Raw genomic sequence first — 24042 nt, forward strand, 5'->3', positions numbered from 1 at the left:
CCTCTTCCACTCTGATGCTGCTTCCTTTGGTGTTGCGGCTAATCTGGATAGAGAGAAGGAGCAGTAATTTGGAGCTTCTCCTTTTTCCTTTTATAGTGCTCTCTCTTCTTTGAGAATCATCTCCAGCTGAAGCTCAGGTGACATAAAGTCTGCATATATGTGGACCTCCAGTAGTTTCTTTGTCAGGGTGTAGATTTTTTTTTACCCACAGCCTCTTTCCTACCAAAGAATGGCCACTTAACTAAGTCATAATCCAGTTGATTTTGCTGACACCTGGACGAGGCATCTGCTTTCCTTAGAATCCTATAACTTTAGACACACCATTGCTCCACATATTTTATCAAGACATGCTACCTCACCAGACATACTTTGTGTAAAATTTCATAGTCTTGCAAAAGGGGAGGACATAGGGGTACAGACTGTCACAGGCTCTAGCCATGTGGATTCATGTGTGAAGTTATCCTATTCTAATGAAGTTATCTTACCCTTTGTATGAAATGAAGGGATCTAGTTGTTTTTTACTAACAAGGGAAAAGAATAATAAGAATTGTACTTTGGGCACTTTAAGAAAACTATTGTCACACAGCAAAATCAATTTATAGAAAAAAATGCTTCTTGTCAAGTATCCAGATATAATCTATTAATACAATAAATTCTATTTTGATGCAAGATGGAAACCAGATTACACTGGCCACATACTTAAATCTATCTTTTCCTTTCTATTTACACTGCTTATTGTTATGATATAGGCTGACTTAATAAAGTGATCTGATTCCAATTAATATTGTCCTGTTGGAATGGAAGGACTTTACCTGTCTAGCAACTTCTCAAAATGGAAAGCTCTCAGGTCCGATTATATTCAAATCAGTCCTGAGCTTAAGTAAAGGCTAGCCCTTGCCTTAGAAACCTTCCATCTTCTCTTTCTCTGTCTCTTACATGGCTTCATTGGAAAGCATGAAATAAGCTGATAAAAAATGATACACACACGCACACAACAGAAAAACATCTTTTACCCAAAGAGGATTACTAGGGTGGTGTTGAAGATACGCCAAGTATCAGAATACAAATGCTTGAGAGCATCTGCAGTGTGAAAGATGTATCTCACATCAGATATGTTTATCATTGTTTGGGGCTTTCCAGCCTTCTGTTCAGCTAATCTGGTATAGTGGGATAGCTGTCATTTTGGAGAGTAAGATATAGAGGCCCTCTGTGATTCCCCAGTCTCCTCTTCTGTGGGTGGACATTTGCAATGGATGGAGCAGCATCCCACAACTAACTATTTCTGTCTGTGAATTACTGTCTTTCTCACTCTCAATGCCCTTACTCCCTCCCCCGAATCTGTCTTTCCTCTTCCTACAGTTCTATTTCCAATAGGTATATAACATGACTATACATAATATAATTACAGATGTAAGACCTATTATAAAATTGGTCCCCTCCCCCCCAGAATATGGTATGAAACTAGCTATAACATAATGCAATATAAAATAGCTTCAAATTAAAATATAAAATCTTAGTATTTTAAAATACTTTGATGTATATGAAGCTAGTCTATTCTTTGCATTTGACTCTGTATGCACTACATTTAGAAAATATAGTTTATTTGAAATGTATGTATCTTAGATGGTAGTTTACAACAAATAGTACTGAAGTGAACTGTATATGCAGTAAAGACAGTGGACCAAGCACAGATTTTTATTGAACATGCTGATTTTTTTTAAATAAAAGAATTCTTGACTATAATTTCCCCAAAATTAGTAATTTGGATTCTAAGCATAATCTGATAAGCTTTAAGGAGATTTTAAACATGTATTATGGCACAAGAATGCAAGGCTAAGAAAAAAAAATATTGCAAGTCCTGATCCACTTAATGCTATCAATCAAGGTGGCAAAAATATTAATAGGACTAACACAGAAATCACATCAGAAACTCCTGTGGAAAATATGGTAACTCTATGGAGAAGAATAAATTACTATGAAAAAGCTCATCTTTCTTCTCCTTGGCTACGTCTAGACTGGCCCCTTCTCCGGAAGAGGCATGCAAAGCAGGCAAGTCAGAATAGGGAAATCCGCAGGGGATTTAAATATCCCCCGCGGGATTTAAATAAACATGGCCGCCACTTTTTTTCCGGCTTGGGGAAAAGCCGGAAAAGAGCATCTAGACTGGCGCGATCCCCCGGAATAAAGCCCTTTTCCGGAGGATCTCTTATTCCTACTTGCAAGGCCTTATTCCAGAGGATCGCACTGGTGGGTGGTGTCCCACAGACAGAGAATTCCTATCCCTGCCCGCTGGAGGAGAGGGGTAGAGGGTGCTGAGGGAGGTGTGTGTGAGCAACAGATGCCACTTGCCAGAGAGTGCTACTGGGGGCCCCTCTTCTTCCTCCCCCAGCAGGTTCCCATGCAGGGAATCAGTCTCCTCCACATCGCCGTGCTTGACTGGGAGTGGATGCTGTCTGAGAGTGTGGGCATGAGCCTGTGCCATGTGCAGCGCTGCTGTGTGTTTCCATGACCCTAGTCTCCTTAGTTGTGGCTTGTGTTGGGAAGGTGTCCCACCACAGAGTCCAGACTAAGGCAGGCCTGTGAAAGAACCTTGTGAGAAGGAGCAAGCGGTTGCTGTGTGAAAGTGTCATGGAGCTGAGGCCATGTGCACCCACATGCACAGGCTGTTGTGTGAGCCCCGGCCAAGAAGGCTGAGCAAGGAGCATGTATCCCCTCGCTGCCTGCCCCTGCATGTGTATAGGAAAGTTATAGAACTCACCTGAACTGCCTTCCCCCAGTTCGTCCGAGCCCTGGGAGATATCCAGGGGGCGAGACCTGCTCCAGGCTAAAGATGACCTCCTTGCTGATGGGCATGGTGTCCAGGCTGCGCTGTTCCTCCTTCCCTTTTTCCTCGTCCTCCTCCACAATCCTGCCCTTGTGGAGGTTGATCACGGGCATGCCCTGGCTGGAGTTGATGATGAGGTGGGAGGAGGTTATCACACCAGCCCCACAACCCAGATGGCATCCAGCCATTCATAGCAGCAGCATGTGTGAGGTGCCACTCCAGAGCATTCACTTTCCTCCCTGGCCTGCCAGAGTTTTTTTGTTTTCATTTGCATCTTGTCCAGGATGTAGCTGTGCCCAGGGCCAACTCAAGCCATTCCTGCGCCCCGGCCAGCAGGCACATGATGCATGTGTGACTCCGCCCCGGCGCGCTGTGCACCTTACAGATGTAATTGGATACAGCTGATGGCAGCTGTAAGGGGTGCCACACGGCCCCCGGCCCCAGGCATGCGGCGCCTGATGACAGCTGTAAGGGGCGCTGCGCGGCCCCCAACCCTGGGCATGCGGCGCCTGATGTCAGCTCTACGGGGCGCCGTACGGCCCCCCCTTACAGCTGCCATCAGGCTCCCCCCATAGGTTTGCCCCCCCGGGCAGCTGCCCAGCTAGCTCTCCCCCTTAATCCGGCCCTGGATATGCCACTTCTGGGCCAGCCTGGTGACCATCCGGCCATAGACCTCAGCCTTCCTTCTCTTGGTGTGGAGATCCTGGATGTTGGTCTCCTCGCCCCAGACCTTGATGAGATCCAGGATCTCTGCATTAGCCCAGGCCGATGCCCTCTTTCACTCCTAGCCACAGGCTTCAGAGGAGGCTGAGGAATGCTGGCAGCCGTGAAGACTCAAAGGGAGCACTAGGGTCTGCCATGGCTGCACTGAAGGGTGCTGTGTGGCACGGGCCTGGTGTAGTGCCACAAGCCCTATCCCTTCTGCCTGCAGCTTTAAAGTCTGCAGGAGAATGAGAGCAGTGGAATTGTCAGGTGTGTGGCCAGAGTGGCCACAAGGGCAGCTGAGAGAGGCCTCTGAAGGCCACTTACTTTGAAATAACAGCAGCTGAGCGTCTGCACTAATGTTATTTTGAAATAATAATTTTGAAATAAGCATGATTCCTCTTCGCGAGCAGGAGCTATTACTTTGAAATAACCAGCCCATTATTTCCAGCCTGTTATTTTCAAATAATGGGCTTGGTAGTGTGGACACTCGCCACCTTATTTCAAAATAAGGGGAGTTATTTCAAAATAACTCCCCAGTGTAGACCAGGGCTAAGTTCCCTGATACTGTTTTGAGGCATGTTAAAGATAGCTATGTTATTCAGATGTGTTTGTCCCATTGATGACTGGAGATAATTTTTACATTTTCCAAAGCTGGAGAATGATTTCAAGATGATACAGGCACAATGAGAAGGATTCTTATGAATTTGCAGTACTGACACCAAAATCTCTTCTATGCACTACCGCAATATAGTTAGGAGACATTTTTTATTATTATTAATTATTAGTTCTCTAGTTCCATATTATTGCACTGATAACTTTTTACAACAACTGTTAATATTTATATGCCAGAATTTAACAGTAGAAAAAATAAATAATTCAGTTTGTCATAAAGGTTGTTAAAAGATCCTGAGAAACCTATGAAATCCACTTATATATCAGGTAAACAGGTATATGCAAAAAGAATTTACTGCCTTCAGGTATCTTGTACGGGGCAAATATAAAGTATAAAAGAAATATGTAGTAGGATCTATATAAGATTAATAACTACAAATAAATATACTTGCAAATGTACAATGCACGATGCCAAAGAATAATCCTTTAAATATATCTTAACCTACTCTGGTCTGAAACACTGTAATGTAAAACCAGAGACCAGATGTATAAAGTGCTAGATTTAGTATGCAGTGGGAACAAAGCAGGATAATTTGTCTGACTATGTAAGAATACTAATACCCATAAGAAGCAAACCTGTATATACAAATCCATAGGGATGAATTCCTCCCACAGATCCATCATTTCTATTGGAGTGGAAATTGTTGTATACGCAGTCTAGGGTACAATTTGGCTCAAGAGCTCAGCCTTTAGAGTCAAGTAATTGTTCCTTGTTATGCTACTACTGATTAGAATACAGGTTGGACCGCTCTGGTCCGGCACCTTCAGGACCTGACTGGTCCTGAATGAGAGAATGACAGACCAAGGGAGGTCTCCTGCCACTGGCCCCCAAACCCATTGCCTGCTGCTGGCAGGCTGCCCCAGTAGTGTCAGTGTTTCTCTACACAGCTAAAGAGGGGACGTGGGATGAGTGTAGGGAGGTTAAAAGGTCAGGATTGGCTTTAGGAGGTGGCTAGCACGGCAATTGCCCAAGGCCATGTACCACAAGGGGGCTGAAAAGCTAAATTACATGTTTCAGCCCCAGGCTGCAGGGCTCAGGCTTTGGTTTGAGTCTTGGGTGGTGAGCCTCGAGCCAAAACTAGATCCTCGCTGTTGCAACTGAAATCTGAATTCAGATTTTTCAACATAGAGCCACTACAATGGAAATATGCTGTAAAATATAATGTACTATTTTCAGATTAGCAAGTACCAGAGGGTACGTCTAAACTGCGCGGCTCTTTTCAAAGACACTTTTTCGAAAGAAACTTTCGAAAAAGCGTCTTTCAAAAAAGAGCATCTAGACTACGATATGTGGATCGGAAAATTGATCCGCTTTTTCAAAAAAGAGCGTCCTGACTGCTGGACACTCTTTCGAAAGAAAAAGCCACCTGGAACCGCTTCTGCCAGGGCATGGGGGCAGCATTTCCTTCCGGGTGTTGCTGCCTGCCCTTTGGAGAGACGCATGGTTAAAAGGATGCCCCTGAACACCCGTTGCTCTGCTCCTGCAGCTGCCTTTGCTGGCCTCTAGGAGGTAAGCAAGGTATTGCAGTGCTTGTTTGGAGTGCCCAGCTTCCTGGGACACCCCAGCAGGTTTTTTGTTTGGAGGTTTTTCTGTTTTAGACCCCTTTTTTGGCATGGAGCCAGAGCTACCCCTGGGCAGGCGATGGCCCCATGCCATCATACTGCAAGTTTTGCTGCATCTGCATGAGACAATCATGAGGCTACTTCCCCATCTGGACCCAGACCAGAGGCACAAAGGGTTCGCCCGTCATGCAGCCCCACTGACCTTGCCTCCAAACTTCTTTGTGGATAGGCATTTTTGGAGGCTTGACACCAGCTCTGACTGGTGGGACTGGCTCGTTATGGGGCTCTGGGATGACCAGGAGTGGCTCCGCAACTTCCGGATGTGGAAGGCCACTTTCCAGGAGCTGTGTACCTGGCTTGTCCCAGCTCTGCAACAGCAGGACACTCACCTGTGGCCCGCCATCCCCCTGGAAAAGAGGGTCGCTATTGCCATCTGGAAGCTGGCCATCCCCGACAGCTACTGCTCCGTGGGACACCAATTTGGAGTGGGCAGGTCTACTGTTGGGTCCATCCTGATGGAGGTAGGTCATTGTTGGGGGACAGTCACAGTTTGGGGGGAGAGGAAAGGGAGACTGTCAGGAAAGGGCAAGGTGGAGTGGGACTGGGAGTGGGAGAGAGCTCCTCCATTCACTCTGAGCTGCGGAGGGGGGGAGAGTTCTGAGGAGGGGATTCCCGGGGTATTTGAGAGGGAAAGTGGTGGTAGGTTCTCCTCCTAAGAGATAAGGCACCCCTTCTAAAATTTTGTTGTCTGTCTCTTTCCACAGGTGGTGAGGGCCATCAATTTTAAGCTGCTGAACAGGACAGCGTTGTGGCCGGCTTTGCTTCCCTTGGGTTCCCGAATTGTGGAGGAGCACTCAATGGGACACACGTTCCAATTCGTGCACCGCCCCATCGAGCAGCCCAATTTATTAACAGAAGGGCTACTTTTCAATGGTCCTCCAGGCCCTGGTCGACCATCGTGGCCAGTTTACTGACATTTGTGTTGGGTGCCAGGACGAGCCAGGTACACATGATGCCCGCATCTTCAGGAACTCGTACCTCTACCAGAGGCTTCAGGCAGGCACATTTTTCCCGCATCATGACTTTGCAGTTGGGGATGTGCACATGCCAGTGTGCATAGTGGCTGATCCCACCTACCCTCTAATGCCGTGGCTGATGAAACCCTACACTGGCCACCTGGATGCGAGCAAGGAGCAGTTTAATGCTCATCTTAACCGGGCTTGCAACCAGGTGGAATGTGCGTTCGGACGTTTAAAAGGGAGATTCTGGTGCTTGCACACATGGCTAGACATGGGGGAACGCAACATCCCTGAGATGGTGGCTGTGTGTTGTGTTCTCCATAACCTGGTGGAAAGGAAAGGGGAGGCCTTCCTATCAGGGTGGGGTACAGGTGCTGATGGTTAGGAGAGGCACTTTGCCCAGCCCCGGACAGCTGCCATCCACCAGTCTCACCAGTCTGCTCTTTGCATCCGGGAGGCCCTACGGGAGTGATTCTCTATTGAAGGCCACTGACTCTCCTGAGGGGCTCCTGTCTGGGAGCTTGGCCCTGGCCTAATACAAGATTCCCTTCTCAATCCTTATCCTGACCCTGCTTGTAGAAATAATAAACACCAGGGTTTCATAGAATCATAGAACTGGAAGAGACCTCAGAAGATCATCATGTCCAGCCCCCTGCTCTAGGCAGGACCAATTCCAACTAAATCAACATGGCCAGGGCTTTGTCAAGCTGAGACTTAAACACCTCTAGGGATGGAGACTCCATGACTTCCCTAGGTAGCCCATTCCAGTGCTTCACCACCCTCTTAGTGAAATAGTTTTTCCTAATATCCAACCTGGACCTCTCCCACCACAACTTGAGACCATTGCTCCTTGTTCTGCCATCTGTCACTACTGAGAACAGCCTCTCTCCATCCTCTTTGGAACCTCCCTTCAGGAAGTTGAAGGCTGCTATCAAATCCCCCCTCACTCTTCGCTTCTGCACACTAAACAGACCCAAGTCCCTCAGCCTCTCCTCATAAGTCATATGCTCCAGCCCCCTAATCATTTTGGTTGCCCTCCGCTGGACCCTCTCCAATGCGTCCACATCCTTTTTGTAGTGGGGGGCCCAGAACTGGACATAATACTCCAGATGTGGCCTCACCAAAGCCGAATAAAGGGGAATGATGACATCTCTGGATCTGCTGGCAATGCTCCTCTTAATGCAACCTAATATGCCATTAGCCTTCTTGGCTACAAGGGCACACTGTTGACTCATATCTAGCTTCTCATCCACTGTAACCCCCAGATCCTTTTCTGCAGAACTACTACTTAACCGGTTGGTCCCCAGCTTGTAACTGTGCTTGGGATTCTTCCGTCCCAAGTGCAGGACTCTACACTTGTCCTTGTTGAACCTCATCAGATTTCTTTTGGCCCAATCCTCCAATTTGTCTAAGTCATTCTGTACCATATCTCGGCCCTTAAGCTTATCTACCTCTCCCCCCAGATTAGTGTCATCCGCAAACTTGCTGAGGGTGCAATCAATCCCCTCATCCACATCATTAATAAAGATATTGAACAAAACCGGTCCTAGAACTGAACCGTGGGGCACTCCGCTAGAAACCGACCGCCATCCTGACATCGAGCCATTGATCACTACCCACTGGGCCCGGCCTTCTAGCCATCTTTCTATCCATCTTACCATCCATTTATCCAATCCACAATCCCTTAACTTGCTGGCAAGAATATTGTGGGAGACCGTATCAAAAGCCTTCCTAAAGTCAAGGTATATAACATCCACTGACTTCCCCATGTCCACCGAGCCAGTTACCTCATCACAGAAGCTAATCAGATTGGTCAGGCACGACTTGCCCTTTGTGAATCCATGCTGACTATTCCTAATCAATTTCCTCTCACCCAAGTGCCTCAATATGGATTCTTTAAGGATCCCTTCCATGATTTTTCCAGGAACCGAGGTAAGACTGACCGGCCTATAGTTCCCTGGATCATCCTTCTTCCCTTTTTTGAAGATGGGCACTACATTTGCCTTTTTCCAGTCATCCAGGATTTCTCCTGATCTCCACGACTTTTCAAAGATAATAGCCAACGGCTCCACAATGACATTTGCCAACTCCCTCAGTACCTTTGTTTGAAAAGAATAACTTCTGTTTTATTGTTATAAATGTCAATAACTGAAAGAATGTATAACTATTGCAAACATAAAAAAGCTTTTGTTAATTTTTGCTGGAGAAAGTATACCTTAATGACAAACTATGTACAATAAACATTTTCTTAAACACAATGTCTGGTATTTTACTGGGCTGATAGGGGTTCTTGAAACCTGGAGGGGGGAAGGGGATCAGGTTGCACGGTGCTCGCAGTCTCCTGCTGGTGCCTTGTGTTCGGGGTCCACCATGGCCTCGGGATCGGGTGGGGTGATTGTCTGTTGGCTGGACGACAGAGGGTAGGTGCACTTGGGTCTGGGAGGTCTGGAGGAGAGGAGGATCAGGGGGAGAGAGGGGCTGGGAGACTGGGGGGGGGCCTGGGGAAGAGGGAGGTACAAGGGGGGAAAGAGATGGTGCTGTGGAAGGGGGGTTTGGTGGGGCGGGGTCATGGGGTGCTGGAGGAGCAGGCACAGGAGCAGGCAAGCCACAGAGCTCCCTGAGAGTGGCACACAGGGATGTGCGCTGCTGGACAAGCTTCTCCATCAGCCGATCATGCCACCGAGCCTCTGCCTCTGTCCTCTCTCGCAGGATGGTGTTGAGCTCCCTCACGGCCGCCACATGCTGCCTCAGGATGTCTGCATAGACATGCCTGTGTCTGCAGCTCCCATGTCCCCGGGATGGAGGTGGGGTTGGGGTGCTGGGGCCCTCTTGCACTGCTGGTCCGGCTGTGGAGGAAAAGAGGAAGATACAATCAGTCATGTGTGCAACAGCTGTCCAAAAGGGCATGCCCTCTCCTTCAGACAGGGGACTCAGACATTCTGAAGGTATCACCATGTGTGACCTTGGCATCAGCCTGAGCATCACAGGGGTCCTGAAGTGCCAATGGGACATCGCATTGACAACCCACCTGGGTGTGTTCTGGACATGGTTTATGCCACCACTTGGCACACCCCCATGTGTCACACTTTACCACTGAACATGTTGGCACATGCACAGCCAGCTGCATGATGGCCATGGTGAACATTACAGGTTTCCCTTGTGCATCACTCACTGTGCACCCACCTCCCCTACCTGTGTGTTACATGACCTCACTGCATTCACCTGCTGCTTCGTCTCCAGCATCAGATGACACCTGGGAGGCCTCTGGGGTCTGGGTGACTGGCTCCAGAGTGAAGGTCACCGTCTCCTCACTGTCCTCCTTCTCCAGCACCATCTCCCCGTCTCCAGGCTCCCTGGACTGCTCTAGGTCCTGCTCTGGCGCTTCCACCACAGGGTCCCCCAAGCCAGACTGGATGAGACGCAGTGGTGTGCATGCTTCCCCACCACCAAGGGTCTGGGACAGCTTCGAATAATAGGGGCAGGAGTGGGGGACTGCCCCAGACTGGGAGCTCTCCTACCTGGCCTTTACATAGCCTTGGCGCAGCTCCTTTACTTTAGAGCACACCTGGTCCTGGGTGCGGGGGTGGTGCCCTCTCTTGGCCAGGGCTTCTGCCATGTGGCCAAAAATGTCTGCATTTCGCCTCCTGGTGTTTAGGGCTTGTAAGGCCTCCTCCTCTGACCAGAGATTGAGAAGGGTCTTGAGCTCTGGCCCAGACCATGCCGGTGCCCGGTGTTTGGAGCCCCTGGTTGGGTCCCCAGAAGGCTGTCTAGAAGGACCAGGAGAGTCCTGGGGCTGAGACATGGCTGCACTGGAACAGCCGTGAGCTCTGGCTGCTTTGCTGCCACAACTGGCTGTGAGGGTGACTGTCTCTTTAAAGGTGGCTACAGACAGGAACCAGAGACATGCAAGGCATGCCCCAGATTGTCCACCAGGGCTTCTTCCTGGAGGCCCTTATTTTTTAAAAAAGGGGCTCCCCGCATCCATACTCACTTATTTTTGATGGATCTCTGTCGAAAAAGGCATTCTTCCTCATAAAATGAGGAGTACCGCCATCGAAAGAAAAGCCGCGTTCTTTCAGTTTAATTTTGAAAGAATGCAGCTGTAGTCTAGACTCAGGTAAAGTTTTTTTCAAAAAAAGTCTCCTTTTTTCGAAAAAACTCTGCAGTCTAGACACAGCCTTAGGTTGGATTTAATCTTTTGATTAGCGGCATGTTAAAACTGCAGTCGGTCTGATGGACAAAGGCTTATATTAAGCAGTATTTGCATATGATAGAAACTAGCTTCCTAAACTGCAGGTGCTTGCCCTTTGAATAATAATTTACGTATTGTAGTCTTTATTAGTTTGTCTCTGAAATCATATAGTTGTCTAGGATTCTAATTCTCTGTATTATCAGCAAACATTAAAAACTTTTATAGTTGGCCATATGCCCTTACATAACTCAGGATGGGTTTAAAAATTTAAGAGGAGAGCTAGTGATGTGTTGTATATTAAAAAAGGGAATTATTTTTTCAATCATTGTCAATTATTTTAAGATTTTGAGCAACCTCCCCTCAGTATTTATTGCTCCTTTAATTACACTTCTTAATCTTTCAAAGCAGGTTCCTATCATAGTTTTTACGAGAGATGCCGAATAAACAAATAATTGAAAACCGGTCACTGTTTCTTCTCTCACTTCCAGCAGCAATCCTGCTCCATTCCAATGACTCATTCTTCTGAACAAGGCCTGAAAATCCATAAGGGTCTGCCACCGAGCTGACAAACCCAGGAGTAAGGTTTCACAGCTGGAAGTCACAGCTAAAGATGATTTCTCTGAAGATACCTTCAGGACCACCCCACAACCACAACATCCTTTAAAGGTATCTGTGCCCCAAAACATTTGTCAGTCCAGCCACCGACACTCATGCCACCTCATTGCCTGAAAGCCTATAGAAATTTCTACACCTTGCAGCATGCCCTGAAAATGAACTGTGAGGCTGTATTGAGTAGCAGCTTCAAAGGTTTCTCACTAAGGGTATGTTTACACTACAAAGTTAGTTCGAACTAACGGACGTTAGTTCGAACTAACTTTCCTAGGCGCTACACTAGCACTCCGTTAGTTCGAACTTAATTCGAACTAACGGAGCGCTTAGTTCGAACTAGGTAAACCTCATTTTACGAGGACTAACGCCTAGTTCGAACTAGCTAGTTCGAACTAAGCTAGTTCGAACTAAGGGCTGTGTAGCCCTTTAGTTCGAACTAGTGGGAGGCTAGCCCTTCCCAGGTTCCCCCTGGTGGCCTCTCTGGGCACAACCAGGAAAACTCTTCTCCTCTCCCCCAGCCCCGGGCCCTTAAAGGGGTAGACTCTGGCCAGACGGCACTAGAGTCAGCCAGCCCTGCCAGGAGTCTCTGCCCCGAACCAGTGGCCCCACCATGAGCCAGGCAGCCAGTGCGAGTGACACATCCCCTGCCCAGTCCCCCAGCACCAAGGGGCCAGCCAGGGGCCGTAGACGGCGCGCGGCCTCCTGGACTAGTGCGGAGGTCATGGACCTCATTGAGGTTTGGGGGCAGGCCCCCAACGTCCATGATCTCCGCACTAGGAGGAGGAATGCGGCCGTCTATGGGCGCATAGCAGCCGCCATGGCCACCAGGGGACACAGGCGCACCCAGGAGCAGGTGCGCATTAAAATTAAAAAGCTGCGCCAGGCGTACGCCAGGGCCACAAGAGGCGGCGCCACTGCAGGGGCTGCCACCTGCCCCTACTTCACTGCCCTCCACCAAGTCTTGGGGGGCAGGGCGGTCCGTGCCAGCCCGGGGGACATCGAGCCAGGACCAGAGGGCCCTGACCTGGGCACACCAGAAGGGTCACCGCCAGCAGCGTCGTCCAGGGAGACCGTACCAGGTAAGTAGTTTGAATTAAGTAGTTCGGGGGGGGAGGTGGGAGGGAGACCAGGGACCGCGCGCGTGGGCCATGCCTTCCACGGATCACGCAGACACCTGTGCACGTGCGAGCACGTGCCATGCCACCCTTGGGCAGGTGGCTCCAGCTGCGTGACACCCAGGTGCCATTGCCCAATAGGCACATGCTTGTGCAAAGAGACGTGACATGCTCCCGACCCCGGGGTAGGACCCAGCAGGATGATTTCCCTTCACATGTCCCCTCTACATGGAGGCAGGGGACATCTCCCCTTCCCCCCCCGCCGCCCCGGCCACACTATACATGGCACAGGGACATGGGTGCGGTCTTGGGGCAGCTCCCAGTCCCGGGGAGAGCCAGACATCCTGACCATGGCCTCTGTACAAGCACAGCGACTGTGACGGTGCAGGACATGGTCACCCTCACGTTGCGGGGTGGGGGAGGGGGCTGGGCATCATCCTCTGCGTCCCCAGGGAGAACTGACCACTTCTCTTCTTTCTCTACAGCTGCACCAGCTGCTCGTGCAGGGCGCACCACCCCGCCCGGGACATGCTCCCGCACCCGCGGCCTGCTCCGGACCGCCAGCACGGAGCAGGAGTACCGGGACCAGCACCTGGGGGCCCTGCAAGCCGTGCACCACACACTACGGTCGTGGATGCAGGAAGACCTGCAGGTCCGCCACGAGCTGCTGGCTGAGCTCCGAGGGCTGAGCACCAACCTGCAGCTCCTGCTGCAGAGATTGGTGCCCCGTGCTGATCCTGCACCAGCTGTCCCCCCAACTGTTGTCCCTCCTCCCACTCCTGCTCCCCCTCCCACCTCTCCCTCCTCAACCCCCACAACCTCTTCCTCAATGTCCACACCCCCCACCTCAACGTCCGCACCCTCCACCCCATCCCCCCGGGGACGCCGAGGCCCCCTCCCTCACCGTACTGGGAGGCGGTCGGCCCAGCAAGACCCCCACCCCTGATCCTTCAGTTTCCCCACCCCCTCCTTTCCCTCGCTTCCCCCTTTCAGCTCCCTCCTCCCAGTTTTCCCCCTCCCCTCTCCCAGCCTCTCTCTTCCCCTCTCCCACCTCCTTTTCCCAGTTTCCCCGAGTTTTGTTAAATAAACAGAGTTTCTATTTTTGAACACACGTGTCCTTTATTTTGTACATCAATAAGAAGGGGGGCTAGGGAAGGGTAAGTGGAAGGAGGTGAGGGAGGAATGGGGCACGAGCCCCCGATGGGGAGGACTGGGCTGGCTCTGCAGGCTTCTGGGGGTGGAAGCTCTCCTGCAGCCCCCCGATTGTCCCCTCTCCCCAGATGGCAGCCTGCGGCAAGTGCAGCCGGTCTGATGGCCGAGTGCTGTGATGTGCCCAGTGTGGGTACTTTGGGCACTCCAAGCCAGGACTGGTTTGTAAGCGGGGCACCCCTGAGAACTGTCTGTCCGGGGTGGGGGTCGGGACCCTTTAAGCGCAGCCCTCGGCTAGCCTGAGACTGCATCTCCTCGCTCTAAGTCCTCCTCTGATGCCCTGCCGGCACTGCTTCCGGCCATCCTTAAGCCCTGTTCAGAGTCCACTCAATGTGGACTTGCTAGTTCGAATTAGCAAAACGCTAATTCGAACTAGTTTTTAGTTCTAGATGCGTTAGTTCGAACTAGCTTAGTTCGAATTAACTAATTCGAACTAAGTTAGTTCGAACTAGCGCTGTAGTGTAGACGTACCCTAAGAAAGCTTGGCCTTCAGCCTCTTCATGTTTACCTCTGAAGGCTGTTACCTTAAGCATTTTAGCTGATCATTGCTGCTGCTATGTCCCATGGAGGGTGGGAGAAGTGATTTCTGAAGTGAATATTTAAATAAAGAAGTCCATAAAGCTGCACTGACAGAACAATTCAAAAGTACTTCACGAATGGAAAAACACAGGGATGAAGAATCTAATAGCTTTTCTGCTTAATGAGTGCTGGTAGATTGGAAGAGGTAATGCATATATGATTCAGTTTTAAGTGTCATTTGTTATGCCAGTTTTCTGGCAACAGATGTTTGCTGCTTTAGGCAGTAATTAAGTCTTTACACCTTTGCTGTTTTATTTTTTTTTAATGTTTCTCAGCCCTTCTCTAGCTCCTTAAAGGCCATATTTCCAGTGAAAATTAATACCCCTCTAGTGAGCTTTGCATCCTGAGTTTTAAAAATACACAATGATGCCATGATGCCATGATGACAGTCAGGTGCTCCCCTTTCTCTTATGTCCACCAGCACTTCACCCCTAGGAGATGAAATGGTATTCAACGAAGGCCAAGAACAGTTAAAACTGAAGCTGAGAACCAACCATCGCAACCCTGAGCTCTCCTCAGGTGAGTCTCAGCCCTGAACTCATGGGGAAACAAGATTTATTTTCAGGCAAGCTGACAGACTCACTGAGCCCCGGGACTGAGCTGAGGGGAGTGTGAGAGGATGGAGGAGGGAGCACTCTGCACTCCTGGAAGGGATGGAGCCTCAGGTGTAAGGGGCAAGGCCAGACAGCTGGCCCTCAGCACCAACTGGACTATGGCCCCCTCCCAGCTCAGAGTGCACCACCTGGGACTCTACAATGTACCATGTATGGCTCCAGCAGTGATTTAAAGGGCCCGGGGCTCCCACTGCTACAGTGGTGGCTAGAGCTGTGGGCCCCTTTGAATCACTGGAGCCCAAGTCAATTGCCTCCTCCCCCATCCCATCAATAGGCCTTCCTTTCTTGTGATAATCATGGTACCAGTTCTGTGGGGTGAAAGGGAAAAAAAAGAGGAGCAATGGGAATAATGAGAGAAAAGGAGAAAGGAAGAGCAGAGTGTTAAGAGCAAGGGGGGAATGGTGGAGAAAAGGAATGTGAGATTCTGCCTAGGTAAGGTTTAGTGTGGAAATAGAACTACAGTTTGTATTTGCAAGTGACTTATTTCACTTTCTCTCCTCAGCACCAGAAGTGAGCACTTGATTGTGGGATAAAAGGAAGCAATTTTTGGTGGGAATGAACAGAGATGAAGGAAAGGCACCAGGAAGGGACTTTAAGGCTGAAGAAGTGATCTGTCCAGTCTATTCTGTGTTTGGTTTTTTAGTTTCCTTCCTCTGAAGTATCAAGGATGGTCACAACTGAAGGTCGGACTTGGAATAGGCACAATCAGGGCTCTGAGATGGCACCTGGCATTCTGTCTTTTTGATGCTTTGAAGGCTGGTTCTTGCTTACAGGCTCTGGGTCTAATTGATTACTTTATGATGATATGTGGTTTCTTCTGGCATTGAACTCCGTGACACTGAGAGTGAATAGGTGAAAGTACTAAATAGACATGGTTGACAATTATAGGGATGATGGAAGGAGTGGGGATTAATTTAATGGGGGAAAAGAAGTCTAGCTCTAGAAATAATACAGGACTCAATGCTGTAAACAGTAAATGGAAATGAAGCTGGGTTTGTAGATACAGATTAGAATGTTCAATATCTGGGGGCTGGGAATAATGCAAATATTTATTTTCAAGCAGTTGTTCATGGCAATATACTGGATTTAATTCAGAAAATGAAGTGAGTACTGGGGAATGAAAGCATGGCAGATGAGGGGGAACTGTGTCAGCCCCACCACCTGTCAAAACACAAAATTATCCACTACCCCATGACAGTTGTTCTTTTGCTCCACTTTGAAAAATTGTGGAGGAGATATCAGGCGCTCTTCCAATCAAGCTGCAGAATCAATACCTGTGGGAAAGGTGACTGACCACACACTCAAACAGTCAAAGATGCAGTTGAAATTAGTGGAAAAAAACCTCCAGACTGAAATACATTTCCATAAAATATTTTAAAAATTCTGGATCATGAATACGTTAGAAAAATTGAAGTCTGAGCAATATGTGGATAGAAAAAAATGGGCTAAATTTGTTAAATACGTCACTGACTATTAACAGTTTGCCTGACTTTACCACCAGGGAGGCTGCTTCCGATGGCAATGAGGTCTGAGATGTGCACCTTTCAAGTGCTTATTGCTAAGCCTTGATACAAACTCTGTTGCAGAAATCAAGGCTTTTGCTGACTAGAACGAAAGAATCCTATATACTCTGAACTTGACATCAAAGGAAAAGCTTTTACAGTATCTGTAATACATGAAGGTAATACATGAAGAAAACTAAGGAAGTTGGATCCCTAAGCTAACCATTGAGCAGACAATCTATTTCCTTTTCAGAAACTCCTTCCTTCTATCAGATTAATGTTTGAAGCATCAGACTGCCAGGTTCTATATCTCATGGTTTGTACATCTTGTTTGATAAAGAGATAAAGTACACAACCCAAACCAAGTCTTAGTCAGGTATGAGTGGAGGCGGGGGAGCAAGGGCAGGGAGATATCTACCTGAACCTTTTGGACAATGTGTAGTTGGGATAACCTCAACATGTAAATAAGATCCTCAGACTATGGATGTAAGCGTAGTTGAGTTGGAACTTGACTAGTTGCTTCACCCTGCCCTTTTGCTGCTTTCATCAGAGAGAGGCAGAAAGGTGGGGAAGCATGAGTCGGTGCTGGGGGAAGCCGTCTTAAAAGCCAGTTCCCACAAAGCCCCATCTCCACAGGGGGAAGAGGAGGCAGGACGCAGTGGGGAAACGGTGCAAGATGCTCTTGTACATTTCAAAGAAAGAGGCAAAGAGGGGAACCCATGTCAGCTCCTGCTGCCTCTATCCCTCTGAAATGTATAGGAGCTGCCATGGCTCTTGTACATTTCAGAGAGAGAAAGGCAGAGGGAACCAACTGCGTCTCTCCCTTTGAAACAAGAGCCGCGGGTGGCTTTTGTACATTTCAAAGGGAGAAGCACAGTGGGATAGCGATTGACCCCCTTATCAACTAATTGAGTAGTCCATGGAAATTCCATGGACTACTCAATTAGCTGATTAATCAAAATTTAACATCCCATTTAACAGACCAGAGATATAGAAGGCATCTATATTTATGGGATGCTTGAGGATTTCAGTGTGGACAGTAGTATTTGGGAACTGAACGTTTCCTGAAAATGAAAATATATCCCACAATACATAATACAGAATACCAGACACACAAAGAACAGTATGCCTCTTCATGCAAATTTAATCCATTTGTATGTTGACTACTACTTCCTTCAGAAAAATGGAACCCATATATGTATCAGCATTAAGATGTTCTAAAAGTGCAGAACTTATACATTTTCACTCATATGAATCAAGTAATTGGGGAAAAAACTTTTTTCATCTATCTATCTATCTATCTATCTATCTATCTATCTATCTATCTATCTATCTATCTATCTATCTATCTATCTATCTATCTATCTATCTACACATACACACACACACACACACATATTTTGATTGGGGAAAGGGATTGGTTAAAAAAAAAACCATACCAAATAAACTTATTTAGTTTTTGGCAACCAAAAATGTTTCACCTGAAAACTGCCAGAGCATAATGCAATTTCTGAGTGTTGTCATTGCTTTTCTGATGGAAAATAGAGAATTTCTAATGAAATCACGTCACATGAAAATATTCAATTTGTCAACAAATCAGTCTTAATAGAAAATAAGTTTTGACTGAACATTATCCCTGCTACTAATGTATAATACTAATGTCTTATATCCATTTGGTGGTGGAGCCTGAGTAACTGGTGCTGTAGTCACCATGAACAGGACAGATTACGAACAAGAGGCTTCCAGAAAAGTCAGCAACACCACATTCTACAGGCCTCTTTCCTCTGATCCCACTAGGAATGCCAAAAGAAACTACACCGTCTGTTCATGAAACTTCTTGCTACATCTCAGGACCAAATCTATACAAACAAATCTCCAGTATTCTATCTGCTACCCAAGATCCATAAACCTGAAATCATGGACATCCCATAATCTCAGACATCAGCACACTTACAGCAGAAATATCTGGTTATGTTGACTCTCTCCTCAGATGCTGTGCTACCAGCATCATAGCTACCTTCAAGAAACCACTGTCTTCCTGAGGATACTAGAGAGCATCAGTAATCTTCTGGAAAACACAAAGGCTATCCTTGATGATGACACAGCCACACCTGGTGGCTGAGTTATGTGACTTTATCCTCACTCACAACTATTTTCAATTTGGAGACAATTTATACCTTCAAATCAGTGGCAAAGCTATGGACACCTGCATGGCCCCACAATATGCCAATGTGTTTATGGCTGACCTTGAACACTGTTTCCTCAGCTCTCATCCCCTAGCACCCTTCCTCTACTTATGCTACATTGATAACATCTTCATCATATGGACCTATTAAAAGGAGACCCTTGAAGAATTCCACAGGGATTTCAACTCATGTTTGGGTATATGTGTATTGTGTGTGTCACCCTTCCTCTCAGTGTGTTTTCTGAGATTGTATGCTCCCCTCTTGGGGTCTTTTATTCTACGCTTTGATATATTGTGTTTTAAAACTTTGTAAGCCACCTTGAATATTTTAAATTGAGAGGCGGGGTAAAAATATTTTAAATACATGAATAAAATAAATAAACTTCCACCTCACCACCAACCTTATCCTGGACTAGTCCACACAAGACATCTATTTCCTTGACACTACTGTTCAATTAAATGATGGCTGCATTACCAATACCCTATACCAGAAACTTACCAACTATTATTCTTTCCTATATACCTCTAGCTTCCATCCAGGACACATCACACAATCAATTTTTTACAGCCAGGCCCTAAATTACAACTGGATTTGCTCCAATCTCACAGAGAGACACAAACACCTTCAGGATCTTTATCAGGTATTCTTAAAATGTAAATATCTACCTGTGGAAGTGAAGAAACAATTTGACACAGCCAGTTGTTATATATCAGTTGATTTTATATCTCCCTTCACTTCCATTCTGTGCTATATTGATTGATATTGTGGCAGTTTCTTGATTATGATTTTTATGTATCTTGTCAAATGACCTCAAACAATTCTAAATTATCACTGAAATTTTTTTGTTAAATTTTCTCTACCAACTGATTTTGGCTCAATTGTTTTCAACTTCATGAAACTGGTCCTTTTTGAAGCATCACGTGTACCTCTATTATTGATCTGGACTTTATTTTGTTTGCATATAACAAATGTGATCAATCATAATTGCTTGTTCCTAAATTATCATTATTATTTAATTCTGCCATCAAATCCTTTCTCAAGATGATGATTAATATAGAATTCCCCCATGATGAATGCAACACTTTTTGGCAGTAGTGAATTTTCAGCTGAGGATGTTTTAGTACAGGCTGTGTTAAATCATTAATCAGAAGACTCAGCTTTTTAAAGAGAACATTGTTTATTCTGGGGATCCAAACCTTATTCTATATGAGCTTCTTGTAGATCAAGACATTATCAGGGACTAGCTACAAGCCAGCCTCATCTTGCAGCAACAACACCCCTGCTAAATACTCCAGCCCCTGCAAGAGCTCACTCGCCATCCCTCACCTATTCTAAGGTCTTGTCTACACTTATCAAGAGATCGGTGCTACAGAGATTGGTCCCCTGGGAATCGATTTAGCGTGCCTAGTAAAGTTGGTACCAGTACAGTATCAGATTCAGAGGCATGAGGGGAGTCAATGGGAGAGTTTCTCCTGTCAACCCCCACAGTGTGATAACTCAATTTAAGGTACATCGATTCTAGCGACGCTATTCACAGAATACTTTAGTTTGACTTTCCCCTTGTGTAGACCTGGCCTTACAGAGATGGATCCTGTTTCTCATACTAAGGAATTTATATACTATTCAAAATTATTGCTAAATAAAACAGTATGAACCTATTTCTTAAAAAAAAGACTTTCATCATATTAAAAAGCCAGTCATCCTGTTCTCTGCTGTGATTTGGTAGTCTCTAGCAGATACCACCTGGTACCCCATCTTATGCCTTATCTCCTAGGACACTGAATCACAAACATTCAAGATCATTTTCTTCCCAGTTGTCATTGACTCAGAAACAGGTACTGTAATACATTTTTTTACATAGAGTACCACTCCTCTCCCCCTCTTGCCAATTCAGTCTTTCGTAAGTAGATTATCATCAGTTACTTTAATATTCGAATCATGTGAACCTTCCCAGCCTAATTCTGAACAAATTCTTTGCAAACAAGTCAAGATCTTCCTTAATTCCTTATTGAGATCTTTTCCCCCATGCAAACCAAGCTGAACACAGATCTGGCTACATCTACACTGGCATGATTTTGCTCAAATACTTTTAACGCAAGAGTTTTTGCGTTAAAAGTATTTGCGCAAGAGAGCATCTATATTAGTCCGGGACTCATAGTAAAACCGATGCTATTTTGCACAAAAGTGCGTCTACATTAGCGGGATGCTTTTGCACAAAAGCAGAAGCCCAGAACCATTTTGAAGAGGGCAAAAGGGCACCAGCCCTTTCCAGGGGTGAGGTCTGGAGCTCCTTTGAGACACGTGCTTAAAGGGATCTCTCTGGACAGCCGTTTCTCTCCTGCTGTGTGCTTGGACTGACAGCCATAGCAGTTCTATTTGTGGTTGCCCTCTGCCTTTTTGGATGCCACTGCTTCGTGCCTTTTAATGCCTTTGGCTGATTTTTTTATCTCAGCTTGTTTCTTGTGGCCTTGTGCCTGCTCTGGCCCCTTCCAGCCATTTTGGAGTGCCCGCAGCTACTGCTCCAGGCTCCTGTATTCCTCATCCAGGACCTCAAGGTGCAGGTCGCTCTGGATTCCCTCACCAGGGAGGTAATGGCATCCCTGTGCCATCCCCACCCCACCATGCAGAGGTCCTTGTGGAGACTGGACACCAGTACCAACTGGTGGGACCGGCTAGTCCTGGGGCAATGGGACGACCAGAAATGGCTCCGGAACTTTCGCATGCAAAAGCGGACGTTCCTGGAGCTGTGTGCCTGGCTCGCCCCTGCGCTCCAGAGAACCACCACCTGGCTGCGGGCACCCATCCCAGTCAAGAAGAGGGTCACCATCGCACTAAGGAAGCTGGCCACCCCAGACAGCTACCGATCGGTGGCACACCAGTTCGAGGTGGGCAGATAGATTTGAACTGGCGAGGAGTCCTGAGGCACCTTATAGACTAACGGAAGTGTAGGAGCATAAGCTTTCGTGGGCAAAGACCCACTTCGTCAGATGTGGGTCTTTGCCCACGAAAGCTTATGCTTCTACACTTCAGTTAGTCTATAAGGTGCCACAGGACTCCACGCCGCTTTTGCAGATTCAGACTAACATGGCTACCCCTCTGATACTTAACATTTGAACTTTTTATTTACAATGGGGAGGAGGGAGATGTAGGGTGGGAGGGAGAGGAGGCTCTCAACTGGGAGTGGAGAGCTACTGCTGGGACAGGTGGCCCCTGCGATTGCTTCTGCGGGGGCGGACCTGCACATGGGGGTCAGGCCGCGTTGGGGCAGGTGTGACGTAGTGGGGGTACCTGGCTGGTTTCTATGCTGCTGGCTCTGGGGTAACCCCCACTGGCTGCCGTGGGTACCACGACCCAGCAAAACAGGATGAGTCACTATGCAAACCAGTGGCCAGACACCCCCCATGGAGAGGAACAAAGGAAGGTGGAATGCTGCCCTGGCTGGGGGGCAGGGCTGGAAGGGGGTTAGTGAGTTGCTGGCTGTCTGAGAGCATGGAGGAGAGCCTAGGGAAAGGGGCTGGAGTTTAGGGGCCCAGTCTCCCCCATCTCAAGGGGGCCTGAGGCATCCTAGCCCAGCTCTGGGACCAGATTACATCTGTGCTGTGCTGTATCCTGGAGAGGCAATAAACTTCCTCTATTCCACCGGCTGGTGCAGTCTGTTTGTGCCATTTCGTGGTGCAGGAGACGGGGGACCCTAACGCGCCGTCACAGCAGGCAGCATGGGGAGGTAGGCAGGAGGGGCAGGAGCAGGAGGGGCCATTGCAGGAGCAGGAGGGGGCACGGGCATTGCTATGGGAGGGATGGCGGGTGCATGGGCCAATGCCATGCTATAATGAGGGTGGAAATGGCATCTGCCATGCACACACACTGGGCCTGGATGGGGCCCCAGGCCTCCTGGCACCACTGCAGGTCCACCACCACTCGGCGCATGATGGCTGCCTCCACCCGTTTGATGGCCTGCACGTGCCGCCGAAGGAGCTGGTCCCGCTGCTGGACCCGCCGGCTTGGTGGTTGGGCAGCTGGGGGTGTTGCTGCTGCCACAGGGCTGGAGGGTCCCCGGCTTGTGCTTGGTCCTGCTGCAGGGAAGAGAAGAAAGGATGAGTCAGTCAGGCAGCCCAGCCACTGTCCCCACCCCTCATGCACTCCACCCCTGAGCCCAGGTGACACCACAGTAGTGTGGCTTGGGCCCACTAGGTTACTCTCCTCCCCCCGTGTTGTATGTTTGCATACAGGATCGCCCATGGAGTAGGGTCCTCCTCCATGTATTGTAAGCACAGGTCTGTGTCCTGTCCCCTTGGGGTATGGGAGGGCGCTTGTGTTGTGTTAACCTGTGGAACTCCCTGACGGGGGAGGCTGTGAGGCTTTGGGCTAATCAATGGTGTTTGACAGGGAGCGAGATGAATCCCCACACAGTGCCTGGGAGCGCATATGGCAGACGTAGTCTGGGCTCTCAGATCCCCATCGCATGGGATGTCTCCTGGATGGAACCAGGAGAGTGACTGGGGAGTGTCCCATCCTTGCAGCAAAACTCAGGTGGCCCTAGGGCCGGCCCAAGCGCTTTCCCCCTCCCACTAGCCCTCACACACGGTAGCCCAGGGACATGTGTGGCCACTGTGGGGACTTCCCTCGGGGGGGCAGCCAAGGCACCGGGAGCAGGCGAGGGGCTCAGTGGGGGCCACACTCACAGGGCTGTGATGCTGCAGTTTTCCCAGGTGCCTCACAGCCAGGCATGGGACAGTGTGCCGTTCTGCATGCTGCACCCTTGCGGAGGTGCGGGCTCTGGTCTGAGCCCCTGGGGCCCTGGCTGATTCCAGCCGGCATCCACCCTTCCCCCCTGGTCCTGCTGGATGTGTGTGAGCAGCACAGTCCCAGGCGTGCCCTAGAGCTGCCTGCCGCAGCCACGTGCTGCTCGGTCACCAGGCTGCACATGGTTGCACGTGCTGCATACTGCTAATGCTACACAGCGTGCAGCTCATGCAGCCTGAGTGACATGCTCTCCGCCTCTACCCTCCGGGCGCCTGGCTCCCCGCCGCCCTTATGAGTGCAAAGTGCAACACTCACCGTTGGATCCTTCCCCGGCCTCTGGGGATGCACGAGAGACATCGGGGCTGCTGGAGGGGGCCTCCGCCTGGAGGGTTGCAGTGCTGCCCTCTTCCTCCTCCTGGCTGGCTGGTCTTCCTCCCTGCCTTGCTGGGCCTGGAGAGGGGGGGGGGGGGCGCCTGCAGGTGTCCACGGACATGGATGGGCCATGCGGTG

At 48.6% G+C, this 24042-nt stretch overlaps 1 protein-coding gene across 1 annotated transcript; it reads left to right on the top strand.

Annotated features, from left to right (window-relative positions):
- Positions 1-12257: 12257 nt before the first annotated feature.
- LOC142830266 (uncharacterized) lies at positions 12258-18725 on the top strand. The gene is made up of 5 exons (XM_075934398.1): positions 12258-12663; positions 13185-13530; positions 14909-15006; positions 15604-15611; positions 18594-18725. Exons 1-5 carry the CDS (start codon positions 12306-12308, stop codon positions 18723-18725), a joined length of 942 nt encoding a protein of 313 aa, XP_075790513.1. The 5' UTR covers positions 12258-12305.
- The last annotated feature ends 5317 nt before the right edge of the window (positions 18726-24042 follow it).

The sequence above is a fragment of the Pelodiscus sinensis genome, chromosome 7 (genome assembly GCF_049634645.1).
Source record: "Pelodiscus sinensis isolate JC-2024 chromosome 7, ASM4963464v1, whole genome shotgun sequence".
Classification (NCBI taxonomy): domain Eukaryota; kingdom Metazoa; phylum Chordata; order Testudines; family Trionychidae; genus Pelodiscus; species Pelodiscus sinensis.